The sequence below is a fragment of the Drosophila takahashii genome, chromosome 2R, assembly GCF_030179915.1.
Source record: "Drosophila takahashii strain IR98-3 E-12201 chromosome 2R, DtakHiC1v2, whole genome shotgun sequence".
In the NCBI taxonomy this organism is placed as follows: domain Eukaryota; kingdom Metazoa; phylum Arthropoda; class Insecta; order Diptera; family Drosophilidae; genus Drosophila; species Drosophila takahashii.
The window spans coordinates 4,441,144-4,455,878 of NC_091679.1; the positions used below are offsets into that span (position 1 = coordinate 4,441,144).

A 14,735-nucleotide genomic window follows, 5' to 3' on the forward strand; every position below is an offset into this window, starting at 1 on the left:
TCGCGGGAGTCCCAACCCAATCCGGCTACAGTGCCCCCAGGAGAGCTGCGGCCCCAGGGCTCTGATTCTCCACCACCCGCAGTGCCGTTCGAAGGCTCCCTGACACCCTTGCGATCCCGCCGGAGCGTAATAGAGGACACCCTCATGGAATTTTTCGATGAGTTACCGGAGGACCTCTTCGATTGCACGCCTGGCGACTTCCGAGCCCAGCTCCCCGAGCTGCCAAAAGACCTCTTCAACTGCGCAGCAGGCGGTTCCGAAACCCGATCCCTCAGCTCCCGGATAAACCTTTTAGAAAAACGGCGGTTTCGCTCTTTCAGTGAACGGTCGTGTTTTTGTTTTGCGCTCCGAATTTTTGTTCTTTTTGTTCATAAACCATCGGGGTTTAATTCGAATTTTCTAACATTTATATAGCTTTTTATGTCACTAACAACATCCGTTCGCTTCGCGAGTGCATAGTGATTGTTTGGTGTTTAAATTAACTAAATGAGTTTGCACGCCCAGTCTCTGTGCAGTGTTTGTTGTTATTGTATTATCTTATTGCATTCTCCTTTCCTACCAAACGCTGTTTGGAGCGGTAAGAATCTATACGGTAGTTACCCGCTCTGCCGCACTCCCGCATAAAACGTTGTTGTTGGCACAGCTAAAACTTACGCTCCCCCGCATACTCACTCCCGCTTACTCTCTCCCGCTCTCTCTTACTCTCGTAGCTTTTTTCTCTTTGCACCGTGGTTCGGAATATAGCGATAAGAAGAAATGCAGGTCGTTGATTTTGGCTGGACAGCAAAGCATTCCGTGCCATTCGTGCGATAGTATTTTTCATGTAAAATGTCTTGGCTATTCGGGCCTGGCTCGCGATGCAATCGACATGAGAAGTGGCTTGCGCTACTATTGTGAAGAATGTATCGCGTATAAAACCCAGGCAATCTCTATAAGACGGCTCACAAAAAGCACTGTAACGGAATTAATTCGTAACAGCCGTAGAAATACGGATCTGTTTGTGGCGCTTGAGTTGCAGCTCACTAGCCGTATGCTATCTGAGCCCGATTCTCCTAAGCGTAAAAAGATCGCGGTCGATAGACAACCCACGGAAGACGCTAGTGCAACTCTCTCTGGCGATCCGGGGTCTGCAGCACAGCAGTCGATCTCAGCTGCCGCACAAATGGTACTGAGGTCGAAAGCTAAAAAAGATTCGGTATCCGAATATAAAGATCGTGAGATTTTGCCGCATGAGACATCCGAAAAATCTGTTAAAAAAATTAAAGAAATGATTCCAACGCCGCAGCCATAACTGCTGCAGTACCAAAACCTGTCACATGCGTGGTACCTAAAACAGTCACCTGTGTACCGCAGCGGAAACAAATTTTTGTTTCTCGGCTGAGTCCTGACCTTTCATTCCTGGACATTACGGCCTATATCCGTAACAAAGTTCAGATTGATGACCTAAAGGTTGAACGATTTAATTTTCCATATGCTAGGGAAGTATCATCATTTAAGATCGGTGTTCCCTGTGCTCATTTTGCAACGATGTGCTCACCCAATTTTTGGCCTGCAGGCATTTTTGTTTAAGAGAACGAAGCTAGAAAAAAGAAAATTCGTTCAAAGGAAGTTGGAAATCCCTTTAAAGAGCCATCCACATCTTCATCTGTATCTGTCTCAAAAAACTAGATTCTTTCCTTCTGCTTTCCTATCAGAATACCAGAGGTTTACAAAGTAAGTTGACCAAATTGTATACCGATAGTTTTTCCTTGTCTTCCCATGTTATTCAGTTTTCACAGAAACTTGGTTAAAACCGGAAATTCTTAGTTCCCAAGTTTTTCCAAGTAAGTTTGCAACGTACAGGCTTGATCGTCCCTCCCGACGTGGAGGTGGAGTTTTAATTGCAGTTGACTCAGAATTAACGTCTGAAGAAATAACGTCCGACGAAATAAGGGACATTGAATTTCTGTGTATAAATATATCCCTTCAGGGTATTTCTATATACATAACATGTTCTTATATTCCGCCGTCATCTGAATTCCCAATATATGCAAATCATCTGTCCGCTATCCAGTTTATTTTAAGTAAACTATCAGATAGGGATCAGTTAATAGTTTTAGGTGACTTTAATATACCTAGAGCGACATGGTCCACCGTCGAAACCTCGAATATATTGTTACCTTTGTAAACATATGTGAATATATACTAAATAGTATTAAGTGTGAACATACTGTTATGCTGTGCATGGTATTTTAGTGTGTACTTCCTATTATATAATTTAATAGTAAGCATCGATAAGACAATAGATTTCGATTACATTGTGAACTCGATTGTCGATACACAACGAAGGAATAAGAAGAAGAAAACACATGGAACATTAAAAAAAGAAAGAAAGAATAAAATCATAAAAGTTAAACGACATCATTTACAATTCAGGTGTGGGGTGATTGCCTATAGCTTTCACGTCTAGTCCCCATGTTGTATTCCGATATATTGAAGCAATCAAAGGAAGAATTATTAAAGTTACTGAGAGCCAACGAAGTGCATTTTGACGCCAAGGCTTCTATACACCAATTGCGCGTTGCGGCAAACAACTTATTCAAAATGAACAACAAGCATGAGGCTGGCCCGGATGACGAACATGGTCAAGTGGTTGTAAACGACATCGTATTACAAGATCAGGCTGATGGCGGCGATCAAGCTGCGGGAGGCGTCACCGAATTACAAGACCAGAGAGCCCATGCTGAACTTATTGCGCAGCACGCGGCCCAAATTGGACTGGATGAGAGCACGTTTCGAGAGGATCTGGCTGATGTTTGTCAAGGAATAGCGGAACTTCAAACAACGCTGCGCGACATGGAACGGAACCAAGCTGGTACAAAAATGGCCACAAATTTTTCACGGGTTGAAATCGCTGATATAATGGCGGTAGTTGAGCCCTTTTCGGGACAAGATGGCATTCCTGTCAAATTATGGATTGAAGAGTTTGAAACTGCATGTGCAGTGTTGGGAGTACCACTAAATCGCTACTGGTTATATGCGAGGCGTCTTCTTATTGGACCAGCTAAAAGTTACTTCGCATATCAAGGTGCTGCTGATTGGGATGCCTTGCGAACTCAGATGATGGATGTTTTTGGACGTAAAAACACAAAACTGGAGATCTGTGAGCAGCTCAAACATCGTAAGAAAAAAAGTGATGAAACTGCATTTCAATACTTTATATCCATGTGCGGTATTGCACGTCAAGCTGAATTAGAGGATCGTGATTTAATTAAGCACATTGTTGGGGGATTAAACGACACAAGTGGCATTACGACGTCACTTTATTTTTGCGAGAGTCTGGATCAATTGCGTCGACGTTTGATAGAGTATGATCAAATCCGTATATCACTGCCCAATTCTTACGCTGGCCGTGGTACTTCGAGCGCTAATGAAATAAAATGCTACAATTGTCGTAAGCCGGGACATATGATAAAGGACTGCAACAAACCCATACGTCCACCAAATAGTTGCTTTACTTGTGGAGGCGTGGATCATCAATTTCGTAACTGCCCGAAGCGTGTGACTGGAAGACTGCAACAGACAGTGGCGAGTGTGGAAGATCAACAAGCTGTTGCTGATATAATTGGTAAACATTTAGTAAGTCTTAATATAAATGAACTTAGATGCACAAAATTTATAGTAATGAATGTCCTTTTTGATACCGGCAGCCCGGTTAGCTTCATAAACAAGACGAAATTGCCAAGAGATGTAACGTTAGCCAACCCATTTGAGAGTAAATACCGTGGAATATATGGAAGAAATATTATACTATGCGGCGCAGTTAAATGCTATATTAAGTTTAATTTAAAAGTTTATGAAATTGAAGTTTTTGTTGTTCATGATGATGTATTACCTGTTGCTATGATTCTTGGCAGAAATGCTATTGACGCTTTACAATTACAATTAATCCAAAGAAAATTAGACTACGAAGAAAAGTCATTATATGATAATAATAAATTTGATTTAACTACTACTTGTGCATCTCTGTTTTATAATACAATAGATAATAAGATAAGCATTGACAAAGGTCAATTAACTACCAAGAATACCCAAATTGAGCAGTGGATGAATGACATGGATTGTTTATGTGCAGGTGTTACAACAGAGTTAAATACAAATCTAGATATCGGTAGCGAATTCGGGTTTGGGAACAAAGAAAAATGCTATAAGTTGATCTGTGAAAGTTATTTAAATGTTTTAAGTACTAAATTAGCTGAACCTGTTTGCAAAATGAGTATAAAACTAGTAAGTGATATTCCTTTTCATTTCAAGCCTAGACGGTTATCATATTTTGAACGAGATAAAGTTTCGAAAATTATTGAAGAGCTATTACACGAAAACATAATACGTCCGAGTAATTCACCATTTGCCTCTCCAATCGTATTAGTAAAAAAAAAAAACGGTGAAATCAGGTTGTGTGTTGATTACAGAAGCCTTAATAAGTGCACAGTTCGTGATAATTTTCCTTTGCCTTTAATAGAAGATTGCCTTGAGTATTTAGAAGGAAAAAATTGTTTTTCGGTTATTGACTTAAAAAGTGGGTACCATCATGTCGGTGTTGAAGAAAGTTCTATAAAGTATACATCGTTTGTAACGCCACAAGGACAGTTTGAGTATTTGCGAATGCCATTTGGATTGCGAAATGGGCCGTCAGTATTTCAACGATTTATTTCTAACAGCCTGATGGATTTAATTAGAAATCGCAAAATTGTTGTTTATATGGACGATATAGTATTAGCTACAAGAACAATAGAGGAACACTTCGAAATCTTGGTACAATTGCTGGAACGATTATCAAAATTTCATTTAGAAATCAATTTTAAGAAGAGCTTATTTTTAAGAAAAGTGATAGATTATTTAGGGTACAGTGTTAGCAATAAAGGGATTTTGCCTAATGACTCGCATATAGCAGTTATAAAAAATTATCCTGTCCCGAATAATACAAAACAACTTCACTCTTGTTTAGGTATGTTCTCATATTTTCGTAGATTTGTTCCGTCTTATGCAAGTATAGCCCGACCGTTAGTTGAACTATTAAAGAAAGGAGGTCCGTTCCCAATAGATGAAGAACAAATGAAAGTTTTTCAGGACTTAAGAAATCGTTTATCAACTCCGCCAGTACTTTCAATATTTAACCCTAATCGTGAAACGGAATTACATACTGACGCCAGTTCTAGAGGTTTTGGAGCAGTTTTAATGCAGAAACAGAACGATGGGAAAATGCATCCGGTTTTTTTTTATTCATTAAAGGCTTCGGCAGCCGAATCGAGATACCACAGTTTCGAACTTGAGACGCTTGCGATTATTTATGCTCTTCGTCGTTTTAGAGTATATTTGGAACATATGCCCTTTAAAATTGTGACGGATTGTCATTCTTTAGTACAAACATTAAGCAAAAAGTCTATCAATCCCCGTATTGCTCGTTGGTCATTAGAATTAGAGAACTACAATTATAAAATTGAACACCGTCCTGGCGAAAGTATGCCGCATGTTGATGCTTTAAGTAGGCAAACGGAATTGTTAAGTAATAAGGTAGAAAGGGTAATGGAAGAACCGTGTGTAGTTCCAGAAAAGTCAGAATTAGTAGAATCGTCAGAAAAGTCAGAATTAGTAGAATCGTCAGAAAAGTCAGAATTAGTAGAATCGTCAGAAAAGTCAGAATTAGTAGAATCGTCAGAAAAGTCAGAATTAGCAGAATCGTCAGAGTTTTTAGAGTCGTCAGAAAAGTCAGAATTAGTAGAATCGTCAGAGTCGTCAGATGTTTCAGAATCAGTGGAAAAGATAGCAGAGTTGTTTAAAGCTTTAGAAAATTCAAGGCTTGTGGAATTTGGAAATTTATCAAAATTACAAAAAGAAGTAGAATTAGTTGATTTAGTGGTGGGCACAGTGGGAGCTATGCCAAATGATATAGATTTCCTTTTACAAACAGAGCAAATGAGGGATGAAGTTATTAGTAAAATACGTGATGAGTTAGCAGAAGGACCAGTAAAAAGTTTTGTTTTGTTAGATGGTGTTGTGTATCACGAAGATACGAGTCAGAATAGGACTTTATATGTTCCATCAAGTATTCGAGATGATTTAATTAAGTTGACACATGAAAAACTAGGCCACTTAGCTGCAGATAAGTGTTACAATAATATGAAGTCTAAGTATTGGTTTCCCTTAATGAGAACGAAAATAGATGAGTTAATTAGGAATTGTTTGAAGTGCATTTTACATTGTGTCCCAAAGTCAGTCAATAATAGAATCTTACACAGTATACCCAAAGTGCCGATACCATTTGATACGATTCACATAGATCATTTAGGGCCCTTGCCTTGTATAAAATCAAAAAGGAAACATTTATTAGTAGTAATTGACTCATTTACAAAGTTTGTGAAGTTATTCCCTGTAAATTCTACAAGCACACGTGAAGTAATTGCGAGTTTAAGTAAATATTTTGAATTTTATAGTAGGCCACGCAGGATTATCTCTGATAGAGGTAGTTGCTTTACTTCATTAGAGTTTAGTGAATTTTTAGCGGAACGAAATATTGGTCATATAAAAGTGGCGACATGTGCTCCCCAGGCAAACGGACAGGTTGAGAGAGTAAATCGAGTGGTGACACCAATGTTAGGAAAATTATCTAATCCAATTAATCAAGATGACTGGTATAAACTTATACAGTGGCGGACAAAAGTCTACGGACGACCCCCTTTTTGGGAGTTCACCCACTCCTATTGCTTTTACGGGAAAAGTAATGATGCAGTTTTGTTCTTAATGTTATTAATATACAAAAACCAAAATTTTATTCTTATTCATAAAAAACTTTAAAAGTTACAGACGAAAATCTTAAAAATGGCATTGACAAAAGTCTACGGACGATTTTTTACATAGAACTTTCAAAATTTTCGCTCCAAAATTACCCAAACCTGCTCTATAATTTGTATGCCCAGGCCTTATGGCGGTGAAAACAATTGCCGAAAAGCATAAAACAGCAGATATTTCTTAAGGATATGCGCCGTATGCTTAGGATCATTATCCTGTTGGTAGATCGTGATGGTTCCGAGGCATTATTTGTCCACAGATGCCTTCAAATTATGTTCAAATATGGTCTTATACTGAGAACGAACCATAATACCCTCGACGATGACCAAATTTCCTACTCCCGAGGCTTCAACTGATCCCCACACCAAGACTTTCCAACCATACTCCCACCACAGTACTAATTTGGACCGTAAAGCACTTCGGTGGGAGTGACATGGTGTGGGGAACAGTTGAAGCCTCGGGAGTAGGAAATTTGGTCATCGTCGAGGGTATTATGGTTCGTTCTCAGTATAAGACTATATTTGAACATAATTTGAAGGCATCTGTGGACAAATAATGCCTCGGAACCATCTCGATCCACCAACAGGATAATGATCCCAAGCATACGGCGCATATCCTGAAGAATTGGCTGCTGTTTTATGCTTTTCGGCAATTGTTTTTACCACCATAAGGCCTGGGCATACAAATTATTAGGCAGGTTTAGGTAATTTTGGATCGAAAATTTTGAAAGTTCTATGTAAAAAATCGTCCGTAGACTTTTGTCAATGCCATTTTTAAGTTTTTCGTCCGTAACTTTTAAAGTTTTTTATGAATAAGAATAAAATTTTGGTTTCTGTATATTAATAACATTAAAAACAAAACTGCATCATTACTTTTCCTGTAAAAGCAATAGGAGTGGGTGAACTCCCAAAAAGGGGGTCGTCCGTAGACTTTTGTCCGCCACTGTAAATAAGGTTGAACATGCGATCAACAATTCAGTTCATTCTAGTACATTGAAAACACCAAGCATGATCCTCTTTGGAGTAGATCAAAAAGGTCCTATAGTTGATGAATTATATGAGTATTTAGATGATAAATTAAATAAAGACAGAGAAATAGATTTAAGAGATATAAGGGATAAAGCAAATTTAAGGATTGCAGAGTCTCAGAAAAGAAATGAAATTATCAAAGCAGCTAAACAGAAAGCGCCAACGGAATATAGTGTTGGAGATTTTGTGGCAATAAGAAATATTGATGTAACACCTGGCACTTGTAAAAAATTTGCGCCTAAATATAGAGGTCCTTATAAAATAAATAGAGTTTTCGACAACGATAGATATGAAGTTACGGATGTGGATAACTGTCAATTAACTCAGTTACCTTATAAAGGGATTTTAGAAGCAGCAAGGTTAAAACCATGGTTACAAATATTAAAGAAGACTGTAGCATTATGTACATAATATTGATCGAGGTCGATCAATTTGTCAGGTTGACCGAATTGTAAACATATGTGAATATATACTAAATAGTATTAAGTGTGAACATACTGTTATGCTGTGCATGGTATTTTAGTGTGTACTTCCTATTATATAATTTAATAGTAAGCATCGATAAGACAATAGATTTCGATTACATTGTGAACTCGATTGTCGATACACAACGAAGGAATAAGAAGAAGAAAACACATGGAACATTAAAAAAAGAAAGAAAGAATAAAATCATAAAAGTTAAACGACATCATTTACACCTTCAACGCAGCATGATTTTCTGAATGGTTTGCTTGATATTTCATTGTCTCAAGTAAACCATGTTCTAAATTCGTTAGGACGATTACTGGATCTATGCTTTATTTCAAGTCCTGATTGTGCCTGCATAGTTAAAACCTCTGCAATTACTTTACCAGAAGACCCATATCACCCAACGCTAGAGCTGACTGTTGACACGGGTACAAAATTAATTGAAATATGTGAAAAGTCAGCTAAACGCATCCCCTGCTTTCGTAGAGCAAACTTTGCACTTATCAATAGCCTTATCGCTTGCTCGGATTGGTCTAATCTGTACTTATGTACAAATATGACTGAAGCTGTTAATATATTTCATAACGTATTAAACGCAGTTTTTGATACATGCGTTTCTACGTATTATCCTAAAATTTCTAGCCAACCTCCGTGGTTGAGTAAAGAGTTGTCACGACTTAAAAATGTCGAGTCTAGACTCTACATACATGGTCCATTCATTAAAAAGTTATGCGCAATCAAAAAAATGTTATATATCCATTTTTTCCCTCGCAATCCCTTTAGATGAGTGACGGGTGTTAGATAGTCGGGACACCAACCCGACTATAGCGTTCTCTCTTGTTATAAGTGAAAGCTCACTTCTTTTAGGTCTGCAAAGGCTCAAGTATTGCGCTGAGACTTTGTGTAGACCAATGCACAAACTTTTTACTTTGTCTTTAGAAACGTCAGGTTTCCCGTATAGATGGAAGGAATCGTTTGTTATCCCGCTTCATAAAAAGGGGAGCAAATTGAACGCATGTACTTACAGAGGTATTTCAAAGCTATCAGCTATTCCGAAGCTCTTTGAGAACAATATTACTCCCCATTTGGAACACAGTTGTAGGTCTCTTATTTTCTCTTGTCAGCACGGATTTATTAAACGTAGGTTAACGACAACCAACCTTTTGGAGTTTACTTCATTTGTGTTAAATAGTTTTAGAAAAATTCGTCAGACTGATGTGGTTTACACTGATTTCAGAAAGGCGTTTGATTCTGTAAACCATGCGATTTTAGTTCGGAAATTGGACCTTTTGGGGTTTCCTGATGATCTTCTTAGGTGGATCTTAAGTTATTTGAATGGCAGGACTCAAAGGGTCATTTTTAAAAACACTTTATCATCCCTAATTCGAGTTACGTCCGGTGTACCACAAGGAAGTCATCTTGGTCCGCTCCTGTTTATGAATGACCTTCCTCTAGTCCTAACGAACTCACGTGTACTTATGTACGCAGATGACGTTAAGTTGTGCCTGCAATTTAATGATCCCGCACAAAGTTTAGCTTTACAATCTGATCTCAATGCATTTAAACATGGTGCTTGAATAATAATTTAAATTTAAATGGTTCTAAGTGTAAACTAATGACCTTCGTGTCAGCCCTCACTATTCAACTTATACTTTGAGCGGTTGTGTGTTAGATAGAATAACGCATGCTGACGACCTTGGATCCCAAACTTAAATTTTCTCTTCACATTACTACCATGGTAAATAAAGCCAGGGCGTGCTTGCATTTATCAAAAGGTGGTCGAAGGAATTCGATGATCCTTATGTCACAAAGACCTTGTTTATTTCATTAGTCCGACCAATTCTTGAGTACTGCGCTCCAGTTTGGAGTCCCCAATATGGGGCGCATATAGACCGGATTGAGTCTGTGCAAAAAAACTTTTTAATATTTGCCTTACGGGGACTTAACTGGGATACAAGCCTAATACTGCCATCCTATTCTAGTAGACTACTTCTAATTAACTTGCCATCATTAGTTAATCGAAGAACTATGCTTGGTATTACGATTATTAGGAATCTTATTCATGATGATGAGGAGAGTCCCGAGTTACTGGGTCGCCTGCATTTTAATGTGCCAAATAGATTCACAAGAAACTATTGAAAGGGATGAATTAAGTAAAACAACCTTTTCAGTTGAGTTCTGTATTAAAACTGAGTATTTATTTTCAAAGTCCCTGCTTAGGAAACTAACATGAAATTCTTATTCTGATCTTATCTGTGGCCTACGCAGAGGCCGCGTCTGCCTGAGCGGGAGAGTTATCATTTGACCCCCGCACAGGAACCCTTGGTGCAGCGTGAGAGACATCTCAAGTGATTATTTTCGGCTAGGCTCAAGTGGCCTGCCCTTACAGATTACAAGTGCTAGCACCGCTCCCTTGTAGGGTTTACAATTACAGATCACAGTTTATGTCTCTAGATAAATTTACATATTGACACATGACATGGACAGAGCTCATAAAATCGTATACTTTATTTATCAGTGTTCGTCTGAACATTCTGGCAAGGGCCGGCAAGATGAGGTGTATGTGATATAATTACATTGCTGGTTATATTTATTGCAATACAAAACAAGAGAGAACGCTATAGTCGAGTGCCTCGACTATTAGATACCCGTTACTCAGCTAAACAACTTAATAGAAATATGCCTTCTTATATTTTTTTCGCCGCTCGATTTTTACCCAGGGATCTCTTTCTAGAAGAGGCTTTCTAGAACTTTCAATTCTGCCTAGCACATCTTCCGTCTCTCTCTAGCGCACTCGAATGCACTTGTGAAAAACGTATACGAGCAAAAAGAGACAAAATGCGCGCCCCATTTCAAATAATTTAAAATTTGCATTAACATAATGTGAATTAGAGTGACCACAGAAAAAAAGACAGATTTTTTCCAATGCCATTTCTTAGATGGCGCTAGTGTATATTGTATTGCGCCATCTACCGCCAGATATTGGTACTACTGGTCATGAAAGGCGGAAATTTAGGCGCTGGCCAGGTTTAAGCGTTTATTGGGTTTGTGGGCGTTAGAGTGGGCGTGGCAATTTTTTACTGGGCCAATCGATAGGTATTGACGAAGCGAATACATATCAGTTACTATTTTCATAATAGCTTCAAAACTGTGGGCGTTAAAGGGGGCTTGTGGGCCTTAGAGGGGGCGTGGCACCTTTTTGAAACAAACTTGCGCTGCGTAGGAGCTCCTAGAATATTCATGCAAAATGCCAATCTTCTAGCTTTTATAGTTTCCGAGATCTCAGCGTTCATACGGACAGACAGACAGACAGACAGACAGACAGACAGACAGACAGACAGACAGACGGACAGACAGACGGACAGACGGACATGGCTAGATCGACTCGGCTAGTGATCCTGATCAAGAATATATATACTTTATGGGGTCGGAAACGCTTCCTTCTAGCTGTTACATACTTTTGCACAAATACAATGTACCCTTTTACTCTACGAGTAACGGGTATAATTAGTGGACTGTATTTATTCGATATATTTTATCTTGCATAACAAATTTACCACCTTGCAACGGCTTGAAATGATTGTATTATAACATTACAAAATTTAAATCTTTAAATTATTTATTTTAAACATTTTCTAATAATTTATTATATTTATATGTTTAGATATTATGCATACCGCTTGGTATGGCTATGGCTTGTAATTGCCTTTGTATTTTAATATTTTTAGATATTTAGTTTTAAATATGCATTGTCTAAAATCGGCATTTTTAATTTCATTTGATAATTTACTGATTTCATCCAAATGGATAATTAATGGTAAGTTGAGCTAATTTCATCGAATCTTTAGTATTATCTGTACGTTGTGTTAAGCAACTATTATTTTGTCCATACCTAAAGAATTAAACAAGAAAACGCTTAGCTGACAACTACTTCACTTTTTAAATACACTCTGCAACATTTAGGAGTGCACCTGAAACTTTTACCAATGAATGAAATCAAAGTATTTATCTAGTCTAGATAAAACCCGAGTCTCCAAATTTCCTTATTTGTCATATTTTTCTAGGATCAAACTCTACTTTATTTCCAGACTTTAATTTGTCTAGTGGATAAATTTGGCTTATAGTTCTTTTTATAAAACTATTTTGCAATTTAACTTGTACTGTTTCTTTGCCTTTTCCTATACGGACCTGAACCACTTTTCCCATCAACCACTTTGTTAAATAGGAAGTCTGATACTAGGACAACCTGTCCTTTCACTACATTAGGACTATTCTTCTTCGTAGCTGAACTAGCTTCAACTTTACAATTACCTCCGAAGTGAGGTCCTGCCGGGGGAATAAAATCACTGTAATTTTTATATTTTCCTTTTAAATTCCGACATTTATCCAAATCGTTAAAATTAATAGTTGTCCCTACTATCGTCTTTTTTCCATTGGATTTTTGACATCCAGAGACAATCCACCCGAAATCAGTTTTTTGTCCTAGGAGCCCATCTTTTTTAACAACTCCACTCTGCAGAATGTGAGTGTATAAATCTGACCCAATGATCAGATCCACCCGCCCCGACTTGTCAAATTCGGGGCCAGCTAAATTAAAGTTCTCCCATTTCGATTTGTCAACATTGACTGTGTTGATCGGAAGATTACTTATTACTTTAGGAAGTACAATGGCTTCAACTTTCATAGTGTTTTCTGAATTTTTACCTTTAATTAAAAGATTCACCTTGTGCTTCGAGATGCACTTTCCTGTGGACGATACTCCACTGATCTCCTTTTGAGATCGAATAAGCGGTAGTTTTAAAATCCGAACAGCTGCTTCAGAAATTATTGTGCTTTGAGAACCACTGTCAATCAAAAACCTAAACTTTTCGAATCCTCCTTTAGAAGATTTAATTTGAACTTGTGCTGTAGCTAACAACACTTGTTCCGACGTCATACTTTTTATAACCTTTTTGTTTTTTTGGTTGTTACTATAATTTAAATGAATCATGCTGTGATGATTTTTCTTACATATAAAACACGAAATACCGCTGGGACATTATTTATTAAATGTGTGTTTTAAACATTTAAAACACAACTGTGCTTTTTTGGCTTGCTCCATTCTTTCAGATGGATTTAACGCCTTAAATGTATGACATTGAAATAATATGTGTCCCACACCTTTGCAAATAGGACACCTTTTAGTATATAATGAGCTTACATTGATAATAAATACTTTTTTAACAGGCCTTACATCCTGAAAAGAGCTTATTGAACTTAGTCGTTGCTCTAAAAATTCAAGGACGTCGGAAATAACTTGAATTTCTTTGGTTTTTTTAACCTGGCTCTCATATAATTGCAGAGCCTCTTTACCAAATTTTTTAATAATAATTTGCGCAAAGATTATGTCAATTTCGTCAGAAATTTGTGCCTTTAATTTAATTATGTAAATTGACTCATTTATAGTGTCAATAAACATTCTTAATTGCCGAACCGAGTCAATATTTACATTTTGTAGGTCAAGAAGGCGATTAAGTTGATCAGAAAATATTTTCCTTTTATTTTCGTACCGCTTGGTTAACAGTTCCCAAGCGGCCTCATAATATTCCCCTGATCCCAACAATGAGTGGGAAACCACATTCCTGGCTTCTCCCTTAAGTGCGATTTTGAGGTAATTAAATTTCAAGGTAGGACTGAGATCCTCCCTTAAATGTATGAGTTCATTGAATAACGCATAAAATAGGTCCCAATCTTTGGAATCTCCATAAAATGTGGGTACCTGAATTTTAGGCAGCGTTGGCAAATCATCAATTTTATGATTTGCAACTTCTACCATTTTTGGCACAATTTCCTCTAGTTTTTTCTCATGTCTTTGGTAACCATGGAAATATCGAACGCTAATTCCTCCAATATATCATTATATCTTCTAATCGTGACGTCCGTAGTGTTTCCCTGCTTTAAACGAACTAGCTTATCCCAATAAAAATTTATCTTCCCAATCCTAATTTCAAAAGTTTTAATTTGATCGTTTTGAATGTCCTCAAATGTGTCTTTTAAATACCTTTCTAACTGCTCTATTGCTGTATCTTATTGGCTTTCACAGTTTAAATTTGTATCTACATTCTGCTCTTTTACTATTAATTTTCCTTCGGACTCGTCAGAATCAGCTAACACGTTATCTATCCTTTTTTTAATTCTATTAAAAATAGAAAGCATTTGCTCGTAATGACTCTTGATGAAGTAGTCATGGTCGACTACTCCAATATGAATCTGAACTTTATGATTTTGGATGCATTCAGCCTTCAGCTCATCAAATTTCTTTAAATACTCGAAAGATAAGCTTGGGAGCTCTTCAAGCGCCTTACTGGCGTTTGTAATCTCTACCTGCCTTTTTATAAGTGCAATAGTTTGATCGGACTTATCTGATCCTAT

At 37.5% G+C, this 14,735-nt stretch overlaps 1 protein-coding gene across 2 annotated transcripts; it reads left to right on the forward strand.

Annotated features, from left to right (window-relative positions):
- Positions 1 to 2,319: 2,319 nt before the first annotated feature.
- Positions 2,320 to 3,968, forward strand: LOC138912739 (uncharacterized). Of its 2 annotated transcripts, none has more exons than XM_070213999.1 (2): positions 2,320 to 3,618; positions 3,662 to 3,968. In XM_070213999.1, exons 1-2 carry the CDS (start codon positions 2,455 to 2,457, stop codon positions 3,662 to 3,664), a joined length of 1,167 nt encoding a protein of 388 aa, XP_070070100.1. In that variant the 5' UTR covers positions 2,320 to 2,454; the 3' UTR covers positions 3,665 to 3,968. The 2 variants fall into 2 exon arrangements, with proteins under 2 accessions (XP_070070100.1, XP_070070099.1); XM_070213998.1 differs by having other exon boundaries at positions 3,690 to 3,965.
- The last annotated feature ends 10,767 nt before the right edge of the window (positions 3,969 to 14,735 follow it).

What these genes read in the sequence shown, in the direction of transcription:
- LOC138912739 (XM_070213998.1), top strand. Translation starts at nt 2,455, where the DNA reads ATGTTGTATTCCGATATATTGAAGCAATCAAAGGAAGAATTATTAAAG.